At 38.9% G+C, this 24,016-nt stretch overlaps 1 protein-coding gene across 1 annotated transcript in view; it reads left to right on the forward strand.

The window, feature by feature from the left end:
• Positions 1-24,016, forward strand: part of ABCD3 (ATP binding cassette subfamily D member 3) — a 47,940-nt gene that overhangs the window by 15,093 nt on the left and 8,831 nt on the right. The window contains exons 3-19 of the mRNA XM_084851829.1: positions 1,637-1,735; positions 3,187-3,275; positions 5,605-5,674; positions 8,311-8,408; positions 8,585-8,708; positions 10,420-10,476; positions 12,281-12,423; positions 14,084-14,153; positions 15,238-15,307; positions 15,918-16,015; positions 16,105-16,196; positions 18,408-18,496; positions 18,585-18,657; positions 20,221-20,284; positions 22,299-22,376; positions 22,462-22,527; positions 22,611-22,700. Coding sequence (XP_084707955.1) covers positions 1,637-1,735; positions 3,187-3,275; positions 5,605-5,674; positions 8,311-8,408; positions 8,585-8,708; positions 10,420-10,476; positions 12,281-12,423; positions 14,084-14,153; positions 15,238-15,307; positions 15,918-16,015; positions 16,105-16,196; positions 18,408-18,496; positions 18,585-18,657; positions 20,221-20,284; positions 22,299-22,376; positions 22,462-22,527; positions 22,611-22,700 — 1,470 coding nt within the window. The remainder of the gene's footprint in view (positions 1-1,636; positions 1,736-3,186; positions 3,276-5,604; positions 5,675-8,310; positions 8,409-8,584; positions 8,709-10,419; positions 10,477-12,280; positions 12,424-14,083; positions 14,154-15,237; positions 15,308-15,917; positions 16,016-16,104; positions 16,197-18,407; positions 18,497-18,584; positions 18,658-20,220; positions 20,285-22,298; positions 22,377-22,461; positions 22,528-22,610; positions 22,701-24,016) is intronic.

The following is a 24,016-nucleotide window of genomic DNA, read 5'->3' on the forward strand; positions in this document are numbered from 1 at the left end:
TACTTCATTGTTTCCATTCATTTCCATCCAGCACAAGCTACTTCAGGTATCCTATTGGGCAATGCATGCACGCACACCTATATACATCTACCACCACCACCACCACCACATTACAGGCTTATTATAGTTTAGTTTCACATTTCTACCTCTGAGATATAAGGACATGTTTGTACCATAAGAGCTCAATGCCAGGTGAAGGAGAGAGCAGCCATCCCTCCTCCTCATGTGCAGAATTGCTCTGTCACTTCAGGAATTGCTTGAAGTGACTGCGTAGACTGGGTCCACTGACTGGAAAGGCTGCAGCCTATTGTTTCAAACAGAGCCTTTTGTAGTAAATCTAAGTCAGCCGTTCCTTGGGTGTGTGTTGGTTGGCAGAGATCTTACATGGCAAACTGGAGCCTCCCAACTACTGGATCCTTTCAGGAGTAAGCATATCATTATACAGTAATGATATAAAAATATAGGTTTGTATCCTGTGGTTTCATTCAGGGGTGTTGCTAGGCTTGGGCCCATGGGACCCCGGCCCTGAATTTCTTTCAAGTGGCTCCGGATCTATTCCACATACCTCTGAGTGTCCATTGGTGCCAATAGAAGGTTTTTTTCCGCACCTTAATTGCCATGCAGGGGCCAGTTTTCAAAGGGCATTGAACTTGGGGAGGGAAGGATTAACTCCTCCCCACATGCTGCAGCACTGCCCCCCAGCAAATCTTCCCCTGAATGGCAATTAAGCTTAGAAAACTTTTTCCATTGGCTTAAGAAGATCTGGGGCAGTGTGCAGATTAACTGAATAATTATTTTATTTGAGATGATTTGGAAGATAATTAATTGACTGGCTTTGCCTCCTGTGAAATTTAAATAAATCCTCGTAATTATTTTTACAATTATTTCTATATTTGCATATGTAGATATAAAGTAACATATGCAGAATTATGTCCTATGGGCTTGGGCCCCAAATCTTTTAAATGCCTAGCAACATCCCTGCCTCTACTGCAGTGCTTCTACCACTTATGAGGCAGTATCCAGTGGGGTTTCTCCGCTTATGTAATTTAGTGCTAGCATAAGCAACCTTTAGCACCACACCAATAGCATAAGATGGTGCTATAGATTTTCCAGGGAAACCTGTTGCACCAGCTCATGCTTAGTGTTAGAGGTTGCTTAAACTGGCACTATATACATTGCGTAAATGGAGCAGCAGTGTTGGATACTTCCGATGGAAAACCCATTTAAATCTTTGTGTAAGGGTTAAATTCAATATTTTGTTCTGACTTGCATAAGATGTTGCAAACGTCATTATGATTTCGTTGGGCTGGGCGTTATTTGCATTAGTTGTCCTAGTTGGTCTGCTAGCAGTTGCGCAAGTGCTAATGGAACACCTATTTTTTGGACTTTTTCTGCTAGCATTACTTTGGATAAAACCCATAAGATATAACAAAATAAGCCAAACTTAGCCCTTTTGAAAAATTCAAGCTTGGGTATTTGATAGCATTAGAGCTGTGACAGTAATTCACATAGGTTTGTTCAGGTTTGTTGAAGGTAATCATTTGTGTAAATGACACCTAATATTACATACTAAATTGACCAAAATAGAACTCAAAAACAAAAGAGCAAAATATTGTTGTGTTCTTTACATGTGCAGAAAGAAGTCAAGAAAGAGCGAGCTGTAGTAGACAAAGTTTTCTTTGCAAGAATATGTCAAATCCTGAAGGTTATGGTCCCTAGGACATTTTGTAAAGAGGTAAGCTATAAATGGAGAACTATCAACTTGTCTAATTATGTTGCTCTTAACTGAGATCAGAGTTCTGAAAATCTAGTCACTTCCCACTCACTTATGCCAGACTGTTTCTGTGCGGCCTTCATAGTTACCAGTGTTAAGATATTGGATTCAATATAAATTATTCCTAATAAGTCTGGCCATTAAAATTTGAGAACTATAAAATTTAACTTATGTAGATGTCCTTGAATAAATCCAGAACATCAAGATAATCAGGAATTACAGGACTGCTGTCAGCATTAGGCCTTACCATTATGAGAAACATACAGAGGATATGGATAAGAGTCACATAATGTAGTTTCTAGAATTTTCCTTTAATCTGGCCTTGTCCAGGTGCAAAATGTCCTTTTCAGCTTTTTAATTTTACAGAGAGTAGACATTTACAAACCTGTTTATTAAAAGTAAACCAAGTCTTGTGTTTGTATATTTTCAGTGGCAGGAGTCTAGTAAAGTTTTTTTGTTTTGTTTTAACACATTTATATCCTCTGTTAAATTTCTGTCTCTTAAGACAGATAATGTCTATATAAAAACCACAAATGCAAAAATAGCACTATCAGCATAATTTTTTTAACTAACTCAGGCTGGAGTTATTGAGAAATTGGCAGCATCCCAAGGCATACTGAATTTACTATGCTCTTCTAAAACTAATTTCAAACTAATGAATATGATACATAATTGGAGTTATATGCTCTACATGGTAAGACCCAGTTTGGAACCCTTGCAGCTGCATTTTGAACCAACTACAGTCTCCAAACACATTTCAGGGCAGCCTTGTGTTGAACAAGTTACAGTAATTTAATCTGGATATTACTATTTTTATTTTATTTATTTATTTATTTATTTCTATACCGCCCAATAGCCGAAGCTCTCTGGGCGGTTCACAAAAACTAAAGGCATGTGTGGCAGTTTCTTTTTTTCTTTTTTGCTTTGTCTTCATACTGAGAAGAAATGTAGAAGCTATCGTTTATTTATTTGAATTCTGTATAGGATTGGTGAGGATACTACTTTTGAAAAAAGGCCCTCTGTTTTTGCCCACAATGTGCAAGGGAAGAGGCTGAGCTTTTAGCATAACTATCCCGATTGCTGTTGCTACACCCCATCCCTTTAGCACCTTGGCAAACTTGCAGTGGTTTATTAGAGTAGTGAATGGTATGAATGGTTATTTTAGTGCACATGGAGCACAGCTTCCTGGCATTGCCCACGTAGCATAGTCATGATGCAGCTGTAATTGATGTAGTACAACTGGAGGTTTATCTGCAATTCACACTGTGCCTGGGAAGGATTTGGCTGAAAATTTCATTGAGAATTAATGAAAATTGGGTTTGTGGTTGAGCAAGATCCCTAAACCTTTTGTGGAAAACGCTGAAAGAAAATACAGTCTCTAAACACTGTCTCCTCATTTTTACTTGTACTAGACAGGTTATTTGGTACTTATTGCCATGATGTTGATACTTCGCACCTACTGTGATATTTGGATGATTCAGAATGGAACTGTTATTGAGAGGTAAGTATCACTTACTTGACTTTTCCACCATTGACTTGCATATTGTATCAAAAGATAAGATTGTGATGCCTAGGAACAAAGCTTGCATACAAATGGCCAATATTTGTCTTAGATGTGTAAAGACAATGGCTCAGTTCAGATGTAATGGAAACTATGGTTTCCTGCTCTGAGAATGAGCCACAGCAAGCCTTGTGCACTCTCCTCTCATCCTTCTTTGTGGCTGTCCGGAGGAGAAACTTTCAATTTTAAACTAGGCATGGCATGGTTTTAGCTTGTTTTCACTAACCATAGTTTAAACCACATTTCCCTGACCTGTTGCCCTCGAGATGTTTTGGACTTCAACTCCCATCAGCCCTAGCCAACATGCCTAGTGATCAGGAATTCTTGGAGTTGCAGTCCAACATTTCCAGAGATCACCAGTTTGAAGAAGGCTAGTGTAAAGAAATTACAGTTTCCTGAGTTCAGCTGTCATGTGGAACTGTGGTTAGTCTAACACTGAAAGGAGATGCTTTTGATCTCTTTGCATTGAGGAAAAGGAGAAGCATGTGAACTCAAAGCTTACTGCAGCTCATTCTCAGAGCAGAAAACCATGGTTTCCCAATTATTATTATTATTATTATTATTATTATTATTTACATTTGTATACTGCCCCATAGCCAAAGCTCTCTGGGTGGTTTACAAAAGTTAAAACATTAAAATACAATATACAAAGTTTAAAAGCCATTTACATAAAAGCACACAGACAATATACACAAACAACATGCCAGGGGAAAAAAACATACTCCAGGATATCTTATTTCTATGGAATGTACTGTGTAAATACAATACAATCTTTTGGGCAGAAATGATATTAAAAAAAATAATATCTGTGTGTGCTTTTTAAGAAAAATACTCTTGAAGTGTCATAGTTTTTGTTCCGGGTTTCAAAATACTATTTCAAAATATTAATTTAAATGAGTTTTTATTTTAAAAGCTCTCTGTTTTGTATTCCTATTTGACATTCATGCAATACTGCTGTGTTCCGCCTAAAAATAATTTTTATACAAACCCCGTATTTTTAAAGACATTCTTTTTATCTTACATGTTCTGTTAATGTCAGTTGTCTGTCTGTCTCTTCTGCAGTAATAACTGCATTACATTTATGTACTGTAAAATTATATAACAGTAACTCCACATAAGTAGTAGCAAAGTTGTTAAACTATGCACATTTTTTTCTTACAGTGCAATCGTAAGCAGGGATCTGTCGCTATTCAAGAAATTCTTTATAAAATTTGTAGTTTCCATTCCACTGGTAAACTGATATTGTAAATATTAGCATGCATCTACTACATTTATGCGCATAACTGATGCATAACTGAAGCAATTTGCTTTTTATCTCCAGTGGTTTATGCTTTCAGAGATTTAGTTTGAACAGTATCAACTAAATTGTACAGTCTACAGTGCTCTTATGGCTTTTTCATTTTCATCTTAATTGCTTCAGAATGTATGTTCTTACAAGTTCTACTGAATGCTGTTGGTGATCTTCACTGTTGCTTTCCACCTGTTCTAAAGAAACCCTTTCCCTAGGTTGAAGAGGGCACAAAATAAACCCTCCCCCCTTCAGTTCTTCTTCTAGATGTAGATAAAGGAATTAGCAAACCTTATCTCCTCTCACTGCATTTTAAGCTGTTGCCATTATTCTTCTATCCATCTATTTCCTCACCTTGTTGAATATATATCCATTTTCTCCAGTCTCCTTTTTCATTTTCTCTTCACATTTTGATATGGCCTTTTTAAAAAAAAAAAAAGTTCTGATCCTACTTATCAAACTGTTTCTTCTCACTCGGTCTGATCGTATTAATTTGTTACAAAGAACATGGTGCTGCCTTCTAAAGTTTCCTTGCCAGCAGAAGCTAATGATAAGGAATGGGTACAAGGAACTGAGCATTACGATGATATCAGGATATAGTGTAAGTTTAAACAAGCCTTACGGAGGGGTGGAATTTAACAGTCGGCTTGTTCCATGGCAGCTCTGTGTTGTTTGTAGCATGTAGTTCCTCCCTTGGAGAAAGAAAATATGGAAGCCAGTAGCCTGCCAAATGTTAGCAACAGTAGGAACAAGGAGAAGGTGGATGGGTTTCAGTAAACCAGCTATCGCTTTGTCAGCAGATGTGGAAACACATCTGTAGTGCTTATATGGTGGAAATAGAGCCCTGCTGCTTTCTTTGTTGAACTTCTTGTCCTGTGTTCACGTTAAATGGCTTTCCACACACCCTCATGGAAACAGTGCGGGATGGGTCTTGCTTCTTGCTTCTTTTGCCGCTAACATTTTGCATGTGGTGGTTTGCAGTGCTATCATTGGCCGCAGTAGAAAAGATTTCAAGAGGTACTTGTTCAACTTCATCGCTGCCATGCCTGCTGTAAGTGGTGCTTTTTGTTGTTGACATCTCTTTGGTAAAAGTGATTGAAAATATCAATTCCAGCTTTTCAGATGAGCCCCAAAGCAAGTTTTGAAAAATATTCTGAAAAATTCTATGTGCTTAGGGTCATAACTGATCCTAAAGGGTATAAGAAATATGTAATACTTGCTTTCTCTGACCTCTGCCACTTTGTACTTGGATTTATTCTCTTACAATGTAGGTGTCTGTTCTTGTTCTGTGTTTCATTCTCCCACTCCCCTTGTGGGTCTGGATATTTTAATTTGAGAGTCTCACTAAAAGACAGTGGGGGTCCAGTTACATTGAATGAAATACTCAAGATCCAAAGTGTTAGGATATAATTTTATTACATTTATGTTCCACCTCTCCTACAAGGAGCTTAAGGCTGCATGATTCCCATTTAACAGTACAATAACTGCTGTATGTTGATGCAGCTGGCTGTTAATATAGGGAGATATAATATAAGGAGTTAATACAATATATTCACTTTTTGTGTACATTCATACCTCCAGGGGGTCTGGAGTTAAAGGAAAAACTGACTGATAAGGTATTGGGAATCTGTGAGAAGAGAAAGTTAAAGATCCAAAACACCATCCCTGCATAGTTTTCACCCTGTACAGTAAACAAAAATCCTTTACAAAAGTTCATATTTTTTATAAATTGGACATTGTGTCAAATGCCTCTCAAGGGTTTTTTGTTTTTTTTTTTCATTCTATAGGCTCTGTTTGACCCTAATATCAGATTAGTTAAGTGCCTTTCACAAGTCTGGGAAGTTGTGTGTTTTTTTTAAAGACAGTTTCTTCTTCTAGAGCAATGTGACTGCACGAGCTTATGCTAAAATAAGCACAAACTGTTTAATTTATATTAGAGTAATTATATTAGTAATGTAAACTTCATGGCCAGTTAGGTTCAGTGTTTTAAATATTTATTTATTTATTTATTACAGTTCTATACCACCCAATAGCTGAAGCAGTCTGGGTGTTCCACAACAATTAAAACTATAATATGCAATGTAAGATACAATATAAAAGTTTAAAACAATAGTATAAAATAAAAGTAAAAACCAAAGTAAAACCTAGCAGCAATGCAAAGATTTAAAATACCATAAAAAGTAAAACGTCTGGAAAAATAATCTTCACCTGATGCCAAAAAGAGCACAGCATAGGCGCCAGGCAAGCCTCTCTGGGAAGCTCATTCAGCAACTGGGGTGCCACTTCTCACGCTTTTAAAACTCAAAAATGGCGTAGTATGTATCATCTCCCTGCAACTAAGCTATCTCAGCATCTGAATAACATCCAATAAACCTTGGGAAAAGGAGTTTATTTGTAAATCATTGGAATAATCCATTCTAACATAATGTATCTTGTATAATCCACTTGCTTTAATTTATTATTATTATTATTATTATTATATTTATACCCTGCCTTTTTCCTAGTACTGGGTCACAAGGTGGCTTACAAAAATTAAAACATATACAATTAAAACATATGAAAATATACAAAAGTTAAAATATAAATTAAATAAAAATGCAATTAAAATTATATTAAAACATTACAACAGCATTTTAAACACATTATTTATTCTAATAACATGTGTACTGTGATAATTCATTAAAATAATGTGCTCTAAAATTAAAAAAGCAATAATCCATCCTGAAAACATACATATTTTGAGCATATAAACAGTGCTATTCACTTTGTGGCTGAGGATTTGAACTAGAGCAGCCATGTTTAGTTGATTGATCAGATTAATCAATTTAAAAACACAAAATAGTGTCCCTGATTAACTGGTCAGAAGATCTGCAATTCTTTAATTATTTTTAAAAATTGCAGATGGCAAATGCCATCTGAAAAGAACTGCTGCAACATGTGTGCGTTGTCTAAAAACAAAGAGCATGGCTTGGATTCAGAGGTGCTCTTCCTGTAGTAGAAAGGCTGCTCTGCTTACTGAAGTTCTATTTCTGTCCTAGCAGAACAGTGCTCTGTGAGGAAAGCAATCCCAGATCCAGAGACGATATTCCATTAATGCAAGCTCTTTCACAAGTGTTTGAACAAGTTCTTTCTCCAGACCTTGTGATGGTCCATTAGAGTATGTACGCTACAGCTTATACCCTCCTTATCTATCATGTTTCTCGTGCCGTAATGTTATACAACATTGTGGCACTGTGTTGTGAGAAGTCTTCCCAAACTTTGTACAATAGGCCACTGAGCAGCACTATTACACTTTCTCCTGCTCACAGTTCTTTGGATCCAAGCTTGTGTTGTTGCTTTAGAATTAGTATTTTTTCATGCAGATTTATGCAGATTCAATCAATCGATTGATTGGTTAAGTCAACTGACAGTGCAGCCCTGTGTATGTTTACTCAGGAGTAAGTCTCGCTGAATTTATTGGGGCTTACTCCTAAATAAGCGTATATAGGATTGCAACCCAAGAAACGTAAGGTTTCTTTAATTTGGTGTCGGTCTTAATTTGGATTTTAATGTGCCATCTGATCTAACCTAAGGTGGTGGGTTTTATGCACCTTAGGTCTTACACTCTTAGTGATGCAGATAAGTAAGTTGCTTTATTTTATTTAGCTGTTCGGGGTTTGTATCATGTTATATTGCTGTTCTTTATAGATTTCCCTGGTGAATAACTTCCTGAAGTATGGGCTAAATGAACTTAAATTGTGTTTCCGTGTGCGACTCACCAAGTACCTTTATGAGCAATATCTTCAGTAAGTGATTAATGTTTTTTCAGTGTTTAATGTTAAATTAAAATTATACTGAAATAATTGCAACCAACCATAAATCATGCGCTAAAATTATTAAATGCCATTAATATTTCTTAAAATGATATGATTTCAGTAAAAATGCCATATTATTCTAAATTGCTGATTTCTTGACGTTTTAGGACTTACACTTACTATAAAATGGGGAATCTAGACAACAGAATAGGTAATCCTGATCAGCTGCTTACACAAGATGTGGAAAAGTTTTGTAACAGTGTTGTAGACCTATATTCAAACCTTAGCAAGGTAAGTTTAAAGAAAAATCATTCTTTGGTAATTTCATAATCTGAGTCGTTAAATATTGTTTAAGCATTTGCAGGATTTAACCTTTTTAATAACCAACCAACTAGGATTCTTCAATCTGGAGGCCATGCCCAGTTTGTGGGCCCTCTGCAACTGGGGTGGGGACTCAAGAGAGGGCTTTCTCAGTAGCTGCCTCCTGTTTGTGGAACTCCCTCCCAGGAGAGGCATGATTAGCCTCTATTGTGACTATTTTTAAATGTAAGTTAAAGAGTAAAAAGTTAAGTGAAAACTCTTTTATTTACACAGGCATTTGGCTCCTGACTTGTTGGTTTGGGTGTGTTTAGGTTAGATTATTATGGTTGTATTTTATTTGTTTTAGTATGATAGTGTGATTTTATGGTTGCCTCATTGGTACTTGTTTTGTTAATATTGTAAGCTACTCTGTGCTCCTTTTGGAGAAAGGGCGGGGTAGAAGAATTTTAAATACATAAAATAAGGGCAGTATCTAATGGTGTCATTGTGCTAGCAGAAATTAGGTTCTGAACTATGTGCAAGAGGAGAAACCAACTAAAGTTATGTTTGCCCAAGTGGCTGAGGATTACAGATGCAGATTTGGCAGAGCTCCGCTAGTGCTATTTGAGTTTGCAGAATGATACCATTGAGTACTGCTGTAAATGTTTAGCATGATTAATAACATTAAATAAATGTTTCGCATAATTAGTTGCACATAAATCCAGGTTACTAGGTAGTCGGTGATGAGCTGAATTAGCCACATCAAAAATAATCTATGCCCACGTGCTGGGTAGCACATTGTAAATAAACTTGCTTTCTGTGTCTCCCAGCGGGGGCACATCTTGCATGTAACTGAAATCATGTTAGTTCAGCTGCTTCTCCGTGTGACATGTTCAATCAGTAGGTTACAGCATCATGTTTGTAATCTGTAGCTGCTTGTTTGCCGAACCACATTCAGGCTCAGGCCCAGACTCTGCTGTCTCATCATGAATCTGGAAGACTTAGAGCGCAATCCTATGGGCATGGCTGTAAGACACCAGACTCGGAGGCTTACGGCCATCCAAAGCAGAGTGGGAGAAGCAGCAGAGGTAATCTTTGCCTCTACACTCCTCCCACTCTGCATTTCAGCTAGATGGGATTCTTTGCCCTCTAGCCGAGGCATCGGAGAGCGGGGGGGAAGGAGGCTGGAGGATTCCTTGTAAGCCGGCCTGCCCAGTCCACTCCCCGCCCACAGAAACACTCCCTTTACCTCCCTCCAGGCCGGCTGTGAGGTAGGTTCTTTCCATGCCAGCAGGGAGGGGGCAGGGAACTCAGTCTCCTGGGTCCAAGGTCGGAGTGCTGAGTCTGACCTTGGATCTAGGAATCCGCACTTGCTGTCTATGGGCCATAGGATTGCTCTCCCTGTTGAAGACAGGTTTTCATTCTGTTTATATTGAGCAGTAGACATAACAAAGAAAAAAAGGCTCACTAGACAGGTTGATATGTTTTTGTGTTATTTTGGTCTTCTCTTATAACTTCAGTTAGCATGATTTCTAAATAGAATTGGAATGCCTGCTTTGTATACATTAAGATTAATATAATTCTGACACTGCCGTGTTTTGTTGGGCTGTTCTATCTGTGTTTGTTTGTAGAACATGGCAGTTCATTTGTTTTTTAGGGTCCTTTTTGAAATTCACCTTTAATATTAAACCTTCTCTTTCAGCCATTTTTGGATATTGTTCTCTATATTTTCAAGCTAACAAGTGCAATAGGCGCACAGGTAAAGTGACATTTTTATTTATGGTCTGGAATGGTTATGAATAGGATACCTATGGTCTCCAATATAAGGGATGTATTATTAGGGGACTTTCTGTAGATCTACTGTTGACAAACACTTGGAACTCAGGAGTTCAGCAAATGCACAAACACTTCCAACCTGAGCTAAAGCGGAGCAGTTACTGCGCTTTAGCGGATTTGCACAAATCTCCCCCAAAGTTTTTTTTAAGAAGTTAAATATGCGCAAATCTCCCTGAAGGCAAAAGAAATAATGTTAAATTTGCACAAATCTCCCTGAAGCTGAAAAAATTGGTGTTGCTGTCTAGGGAGGCGACAAAGTGGAGGAGTAAATTGACTAGTATCATTTCAAGATGTAATAGAGAGGGGATATTCTTAGCAATATGGTGAGGAGCAGCCGGCAAGGTTTTTTGTTGCTGTTGGAAGGCTGCTCTCTCGACGTTTTAAACAACCCACGCTGAAGCGACTGCCAGGTTCAGATGTCACAACAAGCCACCCTGAGAACAAGCCACCCTAAACAACTTTACTACAAGCCATGGGTTCTCAGGGTGGCTTGTTTGCGAAAAACAACGCATGACAGAAAAGCCGCACCGGGTTTGGACATCATCCTAAGCCACCATGCAACCATCTTCGGTGACAGCCCACTGTGGCTTATCATGATGTGCAAACCAGGTCACTGTATTCAGTGGGGTTTACTCCCAGGTAAGTGTGCATAGGATTGCAGCCTTAGGCTAACAGAAAAGATATGAAGGCATTGGTAATAATATTAATTAAAAAGTAGCACTGCATAAAATAGTCCCATACAAAGTCTCCTTATTAAAGAGAGCAGTATACTGTACACAGATACTTTTAAAACTTGCAAGTGATTTTTCTCAAGTGGAGGAAAATTCAAGAACATTGAAGGAGAACACTTGACTGAGTTTTGGGTAAGGAGTTAAAAAACCTTGGCTACAATCCTGCAGCTGTGCCTACTTGTTGATTTGAAAAGGAATAATTTTTCATATCTGTACAAATGGCTTGTATTAACTTTAGCAAATAGAAAACAATATTAGAAAAATGTTCTTGGTCTCTTTCAAGATGACATGGAATACACTTTTTATACAGATTTAGTATGCTATACACTTCCAATCACAAAAATTACAAGTAGATACACTAATTAACTAGCCATTAATTAAAATAATTATACTGTTAATGGGCTGTTATATGAGGCGTACACTTGAATTCTTTATTTAACCTGGGAAACAATACAAAATGTCAGGCTTCACATTGTTTTATTACATGTTGCCATTTTAGCATGTTTTCCCAGTGGCTCTGGCATGCACACAGAGGTTCTGTGCAAGTAGATGTTACCCTCTAGCTACAAGGCTGGATAGTGCGCTGTGCAAGCAAGGAACTCCCCTGCATTGAAGAGAATGGAGCAGGCTTGTTTGTGTGGACTTCATGTCTAGCAGACATCTCAGTTGCAGCCAATATACTTGAATAGTTACCCTGCAAATATATTTAGGATGCAATCTGATGTATGTTTAGACAGAAAAAGTCCTACAACTTCCACGATTCCTCAGCCAGCTCTGCTGGCTGGGGAATGCTGGGAGTTGTAAGACTTTTTGTCTCTAAATATGCATAGGATTCTGCCCTTGGGCAAATGGCCATATAAAAAAAATTAAAACTTTCTTTAAAATAAACATACCCCCTCCACATATACACATGCATATACATCAATATGTTTTAAAAAATAATAATGGTAACATATTTCTTCTGGAATTCTTGTCTTGTTTCCTAAATATTTTCAGGGTCCTGCTTCCATGATGGCCTACTTGATTTTTTCAGGCTTTTTCCTTACACGCTTAAGGAGACCCATAGGTAAAATGACTATCACAGAACAAAAATATGAAGGAGAGTACAGATTTGTCAATTCACGGCTCATTACAAACAGGTATGAGTTTGTTTGAAGGCCAAACAATTGTTCATGAAGGTCACATATGGCTAGCAAAATAAGACCCTGTCTGTATTTTTTCATTTTAAAAATACTTGCAACAAGCTCTTGCATAAGGGCTGGATAAAGCATATAAGGAGTCTCTTTGTCTCTGGCTGATTGTTTTAAATTGTTTAGATATATGTTGTTGTTGTGTGTGCTGTTTGTTCTGTATCATTAGGTGAATGGTTTTATACTTCGTATAATGTATTTTAATGTTTTTTTTAATTTTTGTGAACTGTCCAGAGAGCTTCGGCTGTGAGGCGGTATAGAAATATAATAAAAGAAATGAAATGAATGAAATAAAAATCCAAGGTCATCATCCCCAAACTGAATATACAGGATCTGCAAGGGCACCTCATTTCTCTCTAGTTGTCTTAGGAAGCAGCTCCCAAGGTGGTTTGCTTCTGCAAGCTGAATTTTTTTTGATACCCTTCCCTATTACAAAAATGAGTTTGTTAACAACTTAGGTGAACTGCTTCCAGGAAGTACTAAGAACCAGGACTAGTTGCAGGTACGTAGACCTAGGATATCAGGCTTGTAGCTTAATATACATTTGCTAAAATAAGAATGCACAAATGCTGAGCTATTTAACTCCGTCATTTGGCCATTTCAAAGGAAATAACATTTTACTGGTTTTGATTAACACTGTGCCGAAAATTTTGATTCTTCCGTTTTTGGCATGGGGGTGGGGGGAATGAAAACTCTGGTTAAAGAGGCTGGGAGAGGTGAGAATTTTGGAGAATTTTCTCCTTGGGGAGGAAAGCAGGATTTCCACATACCTTCTTAAGTGTAGGCGATTCTTGAGGGGTCCGTCTTTGTTTTTAAAACAGCCCCCACACTTGCAGGAGCGTAGGACTCTTCTCTAGCTCGGCAGTTTTGTCTGAACTCCCAGGAGACCATGTGACCTCTCCCTCTTCAGTAGGCATTCAGGAGGAACTCCCAGCTGGAAAAGAGTCCTGGGCTCCTGAAGTGCAGGGGATGTTTAAAAAAAAATATAGAAAGAAGACCCCTCACGAATCGCCTGCACATCAAAAAGGTATGTGGAAACCCTGTCCCCCTCCCCAAGGAGAAAATTCTCCCCCTCCCTGTGAAAGAGGCAAAAAAAACAATGCCTCTTTTGCAGGGAGAGAAAAAGTTCCCGAAAATAGGGGGCAGGATTCAGCATAGCACTAGTTTTTATATTATTGCAAATGCCTCTTTGTTATAAAATAACACTGTAGCAGCTTTGAGGGCTGGTCTGCCCATGCAGCACAATGAGGTGATAAATTCATGAGGTGGTGAAATAGACTACAGCACCTCATGTTGCAGGGTGAGGGATAATATTTTTGATTATTGCCCTATGTTTAAAAATCCCTGCAAGTAGAAAAGTAGCATAGCAGGAAGATCAATTCTAGTTCAGCTCACTCATTGCTATTCTAGTTTTCTACATACAAGGTGTGTTGTTGTTGTTGTTGTTTTTATCTAGGGGATCATTCAAAATTGTGATCCCCCACCTGCAGTCTGAAGTGTCTGTTCTGCTACCACTAGACTCTTCCACCTCATTCTGCTGCATGTGTGTCTCAGGCCTGATTTCTAGTCTTGTGAAAATCTGTTCATTTAAAATTACTCTTTTTTATAGTGAAGAAATTGCTTTTTATAATGGGAATCAAAGGGAAAAACAGACAATTCACAAAGCCTTCCGCAAACTGGTAAGTCAGCATAAAGCAGTTGTATAAGGTAAACAATAAATTCTACAAAGTTTGGAACTATGGCCCAAGTGCTTTCTTTGAGACTTTTTGCACAAATGCTAGAGGGAAGTTTAATCAGATGAACATCTAAATGAAATGATAACAATTTTTTTAAAAATCTATATTCTTTCATGTATGCAATGCGTAACTACTGTGTGAAACATATTGCCATGGGATCATGTAGTAAAAGGAAAAAGGTTGCAAGTCATCAGGCTTTCTTTTTTGTATAGCCTATGTTTGATTTAATGGCCCACCCAAGATTGCAGAGATGAATGGCTGTTGTGAACCAGCAGTTGCTTGATGGTTTTGTAACTAAAGGAGTTAGCAAGGTTTAAAGGAGGGTTATGTTTTTCAGAAGAATAATCAGAATTGCAACAGCGTTTTATCAATTGGGTAGCATAGCCTTCCTTGAGCACGCTCCGGGAGAGAGCGGAGGACAGGAAGGCCTGGCGTGCTATGGTCCATGGGGTCACGAAGAGTCGGACACGACTTAACAACAACAACAAGAACAAGCATAGCCTTCATCGTGATATACTCTTATGTGATAAAAATGTAAATCTTCAGGAATGTTGGGATTATACTGGAATAATGGCAGAACTGCACATGACAGTGGCACACCTGTGTCTTCTAACATAGATTGCCACCAAGCAATGGTAAAATAATGGGGTGGGAGCAGGATTTCCAGGGAAGACATGAATGGTGATGGACCTTTCTCCTGCCTGCTACTTCCCCCAGCTGGTTTTCTCCCTGTTGGGCTCCAAGAATGGAATTGAGCCTATTTATGAACCATGAAAGTCTGTCCCCCTTCTTTTTAAATGAAAGCTGGGGTTGCCAAGGTTTCTAAAAGTAGGCTGCTGAGTGTGTTTTGCCTACCTTTTATTAAGTACTTCCCTTGTGTGCACTGTTTCAACATTCATTTGGTTCGTGTTCACACAAATGTACATAAACTTTAATGATGGTTGGCTGAGCTTTTCAGTGCTAATGGTTCTCTTATTTCAATATATAGAATGTATTGACACAGTTCCCAACTTTTTCATTTTGCTAGGTAGAGCACTTGCACAATTTCATTTTGTTCCGGTTTACTATGGGCTTTATAGATACCATCGTTGCCAAATGTAAGTGTGCACAACTGTTTTTTCCCATCACAGATCTCTGTGATAGTCCCAAGAGGAACTATGGAATGCTTTGGTGTTCCATAGGCCCACTGTCCATTTCCTGGCTTTGATCAAAAAGTGCTTTGCACAAGCAAAAAGGCATTTCCACTTGACGAAGGTGGCCCCCTGATTTCCATGGATTCTCTACACCTCTCAGTGTCCTCCTTATGTCACATTCCATACCATTCTAGAGGCTTCCTGAACCTTGGGAGTGGCTTGTCAGGAGCAGGGAAAGGGAAAGCCCCCTTGCACAAGCAGAGTTCCACTCTTGCTTCTTTGGATCCAAACCACTGTTGAAACTGAAAACCTAACTGGAATGAAGTTAGCAGGTGGGATTGATAAAGAATAGGGTAGAGCTGCATTGTACTGCTGGCCTGTGTTGGGTTTATGCAGCCTTCCCCAACCTGGTGCCCTCCATATGTATTGGACTGCCACTCCCATCATTTCAAGCCAGCATGGGGGATGGTGGGAGAGAGTGCCAGGTTGGGAAAGGCTGGGTTGGTGTGTCTTTAAAAGCACAGTAAACTTCACATTCAGAATTAACTGATTTTTTTTTCTTTACATCTTGTAGACCTTGCTACTGTAGTTGGCTATCTGGTTGTTAGCCGTCCATTTTTAAACTTATCTCATCCTCGTCATCAGAATAGTAGCCATGCAGAACTTTTGGAGGTAAGTAATAACCTCCTGAGAGCAGTTATATAGTGGGTTGACATGCATTTTGTTCATTCATGAGCAACCTTGTATTTTTTTACTTTAAGGATTACTACCAGAGTGGAAGAATGTTACTGAGAATGTCTCAAGCTCTTGGCAGAATAGTTCTGGCAGGTCGTGAAATGACGCGACTGGCTGGGTAAGGTTGATTAATAATGTGTGCAATTGGCAATCTTCATAAAATAAATCCTAATTTATCCTCCTTGTCAGCAACCAAAATCTGCAGTTTTGGAAGTCCAGTGACCTCTAGTTCTAGGAAGTTGCTGCTATTTTGCTTGCCATAATATTCTTCTGAGTTTAGCCTCTTTTTGACTTAAATTCTGTAAGATTATATTTAAAAAATAAGTATCTCAGAAAACTGAAATATATTTATTTTGTAATATAAGGCGTAGGCTGCAATCATTTATCTATTTACATGAAAGTAAGCCCCACTGAACCCAATACAACTTACTTCTGAGTAGACCTCAATAGGATTTTGCTGTTAAAGGCTTATTTATAGAAAATGCAAAGCATTTTCTGATTAAAGCCAACATTTTCAGTGCTCCTGACCTAAGACAGTTACAGTGGCGAGAAAAGGTTTGTGAACCCCTTAGGATTGTTACATATTTCCAATCTAAAATGTTATTAGAGCTTAATCTAACCCCATAATCCTACATAAGGAGCAACAGATAACCTAATTAAACAAATGACACAGAAACATGATGTTTTTTCAACATTCATTCATCCACTACTGATTCAACATTAAATATCCATGTGTGAAAAAGTATGTGAACCTTTAGATTCAGTACCTGGTGGCACCCCCTTGAGCAGCAATGACTTCAAGTAAGCATTTCCTATAACTCTTGGTCAGTTTCTCACATCGGTTTTGAGGAATTTTGGCCCATTCCTCCTTACAGAACTGCTTCAACTCAGTGACATTTGAAGGCTTCCTTGCATGAACAGCTCGCATCAAGTCCTGCCACATTTCAATGGGATTTAGGTCCAGACTTTGACTAGGCCATCCTAAAACATGGAATTTCTTCTTCTGCAGCCATTCTTTTGTAAATCTACTTGTATGTTTAGGATCATTGTCATGTTGCATGACCCACTTTCAGTTCAGCTTCAGCTCATGGATGGATGGCCTGACATTCTCCTCTAGAATCTTCTGATACACTGCAGAATTCATGGTTGTGCCAATGAAGGCAAGCCATCCAGGTCCTGAGGCAGAAAAGCAGGCCCAAACCATCACATTCCCACCACCATGCTTGACAGTTGGGATGAGGTTCTTCTGTCTGAACTCAGTGTTTGTTTTTTACTAAACATAACATTTCTCATTGAAGCCAAAAAGTTCTACCTTTGATTCGTCTGTTCAGAAAATATTGTTCCAGAAGTCTTGGGGATCATCTATGTGATCTTTAGCAAACTTCAGTTGGGCAGCAGTGTTCTTTTTAGAGAGCAGTGGTTTCCTCCCAGCTATCCTCCCATAAACACCATTCTTGTTCAGTCTTTTTCTGAAAGTTGAGTCATGAACACTCACATTAGCCAAGGCGAGAGTTGCCTGCCGATCCTTGGATGTTACTCTGGGGCTCATTTTGACTTCCTGGATGATGTGCTGGTTCGTTCTTGAAGAGATTTTGGTAGGTCTAACGTTCCTGGGTAGAGTGACTGTGGTCTTGAACCTTCTCCATTTGTAGATTATCTGTAGATTGGTGGAGCCCCAAATCCTTAGAAATGGTCTTGTAAGCCTTTCTAGACTGATGAGCAGCAATAACGGCTTTTCTGAGGTCCTCAGAGATGTCTTTTGAACGTGGCATGACGTGTTTCCACAAAACCGTATGGTAAAGACCAAACTCACCAAGTTTCTGATCCTTTTATAGTGTGGGGCCTCCCAAACTCACCCCTGAAGATCCACCTAATTACTTGAACACTGATTCAAATTATTCCTTTTAATTGAGCTGTTGCAGCTGGGGCTTCACTTACGTTTGCACATACCCTGGCTCTTAAATACTCATTGTTTGCCTAATTTATACATAATTTTATTTCACAAGACATGGAATTGGTTAATACAAACCCTATTGGATATTTAGAAGAAGACTGGTTTTGATTCACGAAGGGTATCGTGGTATTTCCGCAATTAGCATTAGGGCTCACAAACTTTTTCTCATCTCTGTAAGCAATTGAAATAACCTTGTGCCATGTGAGAAAATATGTTTTACAACTGTGTCAGTTATACTATGTAAATGTAACTTGTTTGAATTATTATGCTTTCAGTGTTCGCCATTTTGGATATTTCATTTATTTTTCTCTGAAACTTTAGTTTTGAAGAAAAAGACTCAATAACTTTTCAGTTCAATAAACGTTAAACTTTTAGCTTCACAGCTCGGATTACAGAATTAATGCAAGTTCTGAGGGAGTTAAACAGTGGCAAATACCAGCGGACCATGTTATCACAAGAAAAAGGTAACTGACAAACCTTAATACAAATATTTAACTCATGGCAATGCTTATCTACTTTCTAATGTGTGTGTATGTTTGTTTTTAATTTAAGATTCAGATCTAGAGGATGCTGTCCCACTGATTCCTGGTGCTGGACAAATTGTCATAGCTGATAACATTATCAAGTATGTAAGGGGCCTCATATCTTATTATACCTTTCTCGTTGGCCTCAGTTCCACACACCCATACATCTTATTTTTATTTATTAATTAATATTTATATACAGCCTTCCCCAAAATGTCACCAAGGTGATGTACAACAATTCAAAGAAAAACAATAATATATAAAAACTTATTAAAACAATATTAAAACGACTACCAACTTGCCCAGTCACTGAGGTCATCAAAGGGCATGTTCCTGGTGATTCCACATGGACCCATGGCCTGGCTGGAGTCCACCAGGAAAAGAGGCTTCAGTGTGATGGCCCCCTTCCTGTGGAACTCCCTGGCTCTGGAGGTTTGGCAGGCACCAGTGTTGTGTTCCTTTTGGCGCCTCCTGAAGGTATTGTTGTTTTGGTAAACCCTACTTGAGTGACCAGCCGCAGTTTATTAAATTCGGTCTTATTAGAACGTGTTTCTTTTAAAAATGTTTTCATTGTTTTAACATGGTGGGTTTTTTAAAAAATCTTTACTGTTCACCTCTCCGAAACCTTTTGATGTGGAGCAGTGTATAAATATTGTAAATAAATAAATAATACTCATTGTGCAGTCAAGGTTCCATGATCTAGGGAAAACTACTCATGTAGGGTTCTGTGTGAGGAGGCTTCCCCACCTCAGATGGCCACACAAATGTGTGGATGATGGAGCCGGGAGTTGCTGTGGGTTATTGGGAATGGGCCCATAGGTACATCTCTTTTCTACAAACTTTATGCCTTAATGTGAGTACCATTCTGAAGGGGACTTGTGTAAGGAAGGATTTCAACATTCATTACCAGACTTCCTGTGACAAAACAACAACAGCCATAAATAGTAATCATATAAAAATAATTCCAAAGCTACATTTCAATGCAAATTATATAGGCTTGCAGATGCTTACTAATTTGTATCACCTGAGAGCTTCTGCCAGTTTGAGGAGACAGTAATGGGCAAAATTTGACTGGCTTGGTATAAGGCAGCTTTGTAGGGCAACATTTGTGTCACCCTAATTAGTTGTTTACAGATGTTGCCTTCTCTTGGGCCCAAGAACTTTTTCTCTAGGCATGGGTGTTAATAGTGAAAGTATAAACGACGGTTGGAATAAGTCAGTGCTTGTCCAAATTATACTGTTAATCATTGGGAGTGAACTAGAGATCAACATAGTGATTGAGTTGTTGATTGATACAGTTTTCATCCTGCCTAGAGATTCTCAAACTACATGGCTCTTAAACCGGGATGGCAACAGGAAATGTGACAACATTTTGGTTAAGCTTATTTCCATCTCCAGTTCTGTTCTATATATCATTCTTGGGAAGAAAGATCATCAGAGAGGAGCAGAGGCTAGCCTACTTCCTGAACATTACAATTTCCACATTCTCCATTTCTGAGACTTTCATATATTTTCCTGCTCACTCACTAGTCCATATTCATCTTTACAGCACCTGTTAACTGTGCTGTGTTTTGTGATATAGCTACGTGACAAGTTTTATGTAGCAGTAATTCAGCAAGCATGTCATCTTCGTAGTAATGGTGGTATGTCTGTTTTCCTTGAAGGTTTGATCATGTTCCATTGGTGACACCAAATGGTGATATCTTGCTTAAAGATCTCAACTTCGAGGTATGTTTTAACATGCATGATTCCGTCTTGAAATAATTGGTTGGATCTAGAGTCTGCATGAGAGCAAGAATCTTTCCCATCCTCTCCTCCTCACGAAAATCCTCTCCTCACAAAAAGCCTCCTCACGAAAAGACAAGGTCAAGTGACACTTGTGCACAGCATGGTCTGTGCTAGTGAACAGCTGTATTGGGAGGAGAGAATCACTCAAAATTGGGCACAATGAAGTTCTTGTGTTAGTGACCCGATTTTGAATGATTCCTTCACCCTCCAAAGACAATGCTGTTCCAGAGTGGTGCTTTGGGGAAAAGAGGGAACTGGCAATAGACATTGTATGAGCAGCCTTCCTCTCACACAGACTTTGATCCAAACCAAAGTCTCTGGTAGATCAATATGAAATACAGACCTACTCATCCGAAAACTGTATAATAAAATTGACCAGCAACCCTTACAGCCACTTGTAGTCTATGGCCTTAGTTTTAGAATGAGAGCCCAATCCAGAGGGTTTTTAATAGAGCTTCTGCACATTGAACTGTTTTCTTTTAAATAGCGTTGGGGAAGCCCCATGCCTGAATAAATCTGCATGTGCAAATCTGCCCCACCAATGAAGTCAGAAGGATCATTTGTACATAATCAAACATAGTATTACCACTAGATGTCACTGTTGGGTTAATGTAAAGTGAAACGTTATCATCATATGGGAGTCCTACATTTGCTTAATCATATTTTTAAAAAGTTTATACCGCCTTTCAAGGCAGACCCTCAAGGTGGTTTACAAAGTAACTTTTAAACAATAAAATATAGAATACAATTAATACAATTAATTAAATCAGTCACTTAAAACATTTTAAAATAACAGCAATAAAACTCACATTTGCGAAGAGAAAACTCTCTGGAAAAGACCCTGATGCTGGAAAAAACTGAAGGCAAAAGGAGAAGGGGATGGCAGAGGATGAGATGGCTAGATAGCATCACTGATGCAATGAATATGGACTTGAGCACGCTCCGGGAGAAAGCGCAGGACAGGAAGGCCTGGCGTGTTATGGTCCATGGGGTCACGAAGAGTCGGACACGACTGAACAACAAAATTCATTTAAAAGCAGACTGGATCATCCAATACTTTAAAGCCCATTTAAAAACAGTAATCCGGAGCCATGTTCACATCCCTTGATAGGGCATTATAAGACAGGAGTGTAAACAAATTAATTGTATAGGCCTCCTCTTGTGCCGCTCAGTTCTAGACATGTTTACGCAGCAGTCAGCTTTACTGGTTATAGTGGTATTTATTTCCTAGTGAATATGCTTAGGTATGCAATCTCAGATTGATTGCTTCCTGTAATTTCTTACATTTCCAGATTTCTAGCTCAGTAGTTTCTAGCATCTACATTGAACTGAACATCAAAATAATAAAGAAGCAAGACTGCATAGTTCTTGAACATGAGCAAAGTTTGCATGTAGGAATTTGACTTTGTAGGTTAAAGGATTCTTGTGGGTTTGTTTTTAAAAATGATCAGTAAATCAGTTGGCATTTTAAAATTTCCCTGTTTGAATGTTTTCATTCTGAATATAGGTACCTGAAATAACATAATGGCCCAGTTCACACAATCCCAGCAGCTGCAACAAGCCACCATGGCTTGTTGCAGCCACTGCACACGCTGGCTGGATTTCCTAGTTACTTCCACTAGTGCAGCTTGCCATGTCGTCCGAACCTAGGCGCTTGTTTGGGGTGGGTAGCAACCGTCAGATAACCCAACGATAACCCATGGTGTTTCGGCCACCATGATCATGTGAACCAGGTCAGTGTATTCACCTAGAAAAAGTTTAGTCAATTTGTATATTTATTCATGGATTAAGGAGGCAAAACTAATAGGTTAATCATAGAATAGTAGGGTTGGAAGGGGCCTACAAGGCCATCGAGTCCAAGGTTGACCACATGCAAACTGAGCAGCCACTCATAGCGCACTTAATTTATATTTTCAGAGTATTTAAACACATGCTGTCTTGACTTACATTCCAGGTACGATCGGGTGCAAATGTTCTGATTTGTGGGCCAAATGGGTGTGGAAAGAGTTCACTCTTCCGTGTCCTTGGTGAGGTAAGTGAATACAGGAGTAAGAATTCTTTTAATAATAACAACAAGAAAAGCACAACTACCTGAATCTTTTCTTTTCTTATTGCAGTTGTGGCCTCTGTTTGGTGGTTGTCTAACTAAACCGGAAAGAGGAAAATTGTTTTATGTTCCCCAGGTAAAGCAAACCACCATGGCAATTGGTATTTCTTGTTTTGAAAGTGTGTCCAAACTTCCTAATCCCTTACCATTTAATTTCAGAGACCATATATGACCCTTGGAACTCTCAGAGACCAAGTAATTTATCCAGATACTATAGAAGACCAGAGAAGGAAAGGAATCTCTGACCAGGTGAAATACCCTTTTTAAGCCTTTCCATATATTTATAGGTTACCTTTTATAGCAAAAGCAGGAAAGGCTTAGTTCGCTATAAACCTAAATACAAAAATGATGTAAAAATCAGAAATGGCAGTATCCTCATAGCTTTTATATAATCTTTGATTCAGTATAGGTATATTTTTGTTTCTCTTTTTCAAGAGAAGGCTATTTGGTTGAACCCACTGTTCATGCAACCAATTGCGGTGTAGTTGCAGTATGGTTAATCACCACTAGTTGACACTCTTGGAACTGTGATCAGCTCTAATGTGTGCAGAGTAGAGATGTCAGAGGAATCCATCCAGGAGGTGGAGTTCACCAAGCTTTTGGCAGCTCAGTCTCCGGACTTCAGCTCGCCTCCCTGCAAGCTTGCCTGACTTGATTGCATTGAGTCAGGCCAGCTTGTGGATCCCACCCCCCAGTGGCAATGTGTGTAAATTGCAGCCACAGTTTCCACAAATGGCAATTTACGAAGAAGAAAAGTTCTTTTTGGGGAAAAGACCGCTGCTCGGTTCGCAAATACAAGCCAAGCCAGGAATGCCAGGGAAATCCAGCGAGCCTGAAAAGGGCCAGATTTCCCCATGAGAGACATCCCTAGTACAGAGGAGGAGAAATGCTGCAATTACAAAGAGGGGTATCTGTGATTCGAATGACAGACGGGAGTGGGAAGCTAGCACTATACATTCTGAGTCCTACTATACATTAGGGATACAATCTTAAAAAGAGAATACATCCCTGAAACTATTGCAAGACAGATCACCATGCTGAAAGTATCATGGCAGAGAGAGAGATTGTCCGGCTGGTTCTGTTTTGGCTGTCAACTTTAACATCTGTGTATTTATAATTGGTTTATTATCATGTTTTATAGCCAGTTGCTTGATTATGGCCTCCGTCCTACAAACTGCTATAAGCACTGATTTGCTCAGCTGGAATTCTGCACTTGTATAGGGGTCTGCTTGTAAAAGCTAATCCTATACATTTATTGTAGATGCATCTCAACTTTGCCACTTACGTAGGGCAGGTAACAATTGAATCCAAGTGGCAAACTTGCAAGCACCTGTGTGTGTGCTCTCTAAGTCTACAGGAAAGAGAAGCCAGTGTGCAAATTCCCTGTCTCAGCAGTTGCTGATGTTAAACACGGGGTGCATGGGTAGGGTGGGGTAGAAATGGGACAAGTCTCCAGCTTGGCAGTTTACTTGCATAGAATGTCTCCCTTCTACCCTAAGTGCTACTGAACCTTTGACACAGATGAAACTGGATAGCTTCACATGTAGCCTAACACGGTGGTGGCA

This window comes from Heloderma suspectum, chromosome 4 (assembly GCF_057233095.1).
Source record: "Heloderma suspectum isolate Gila_16-S chromosome 4, 16-S_ref, whole genome shotgun sequence".
NCBI classification, from domain to species: Eukaryota; Metazoa; Chordata; class Lepidosauria; order Squamata; family Helodermatidae; genus Heloderma; species Heloderma suspectum.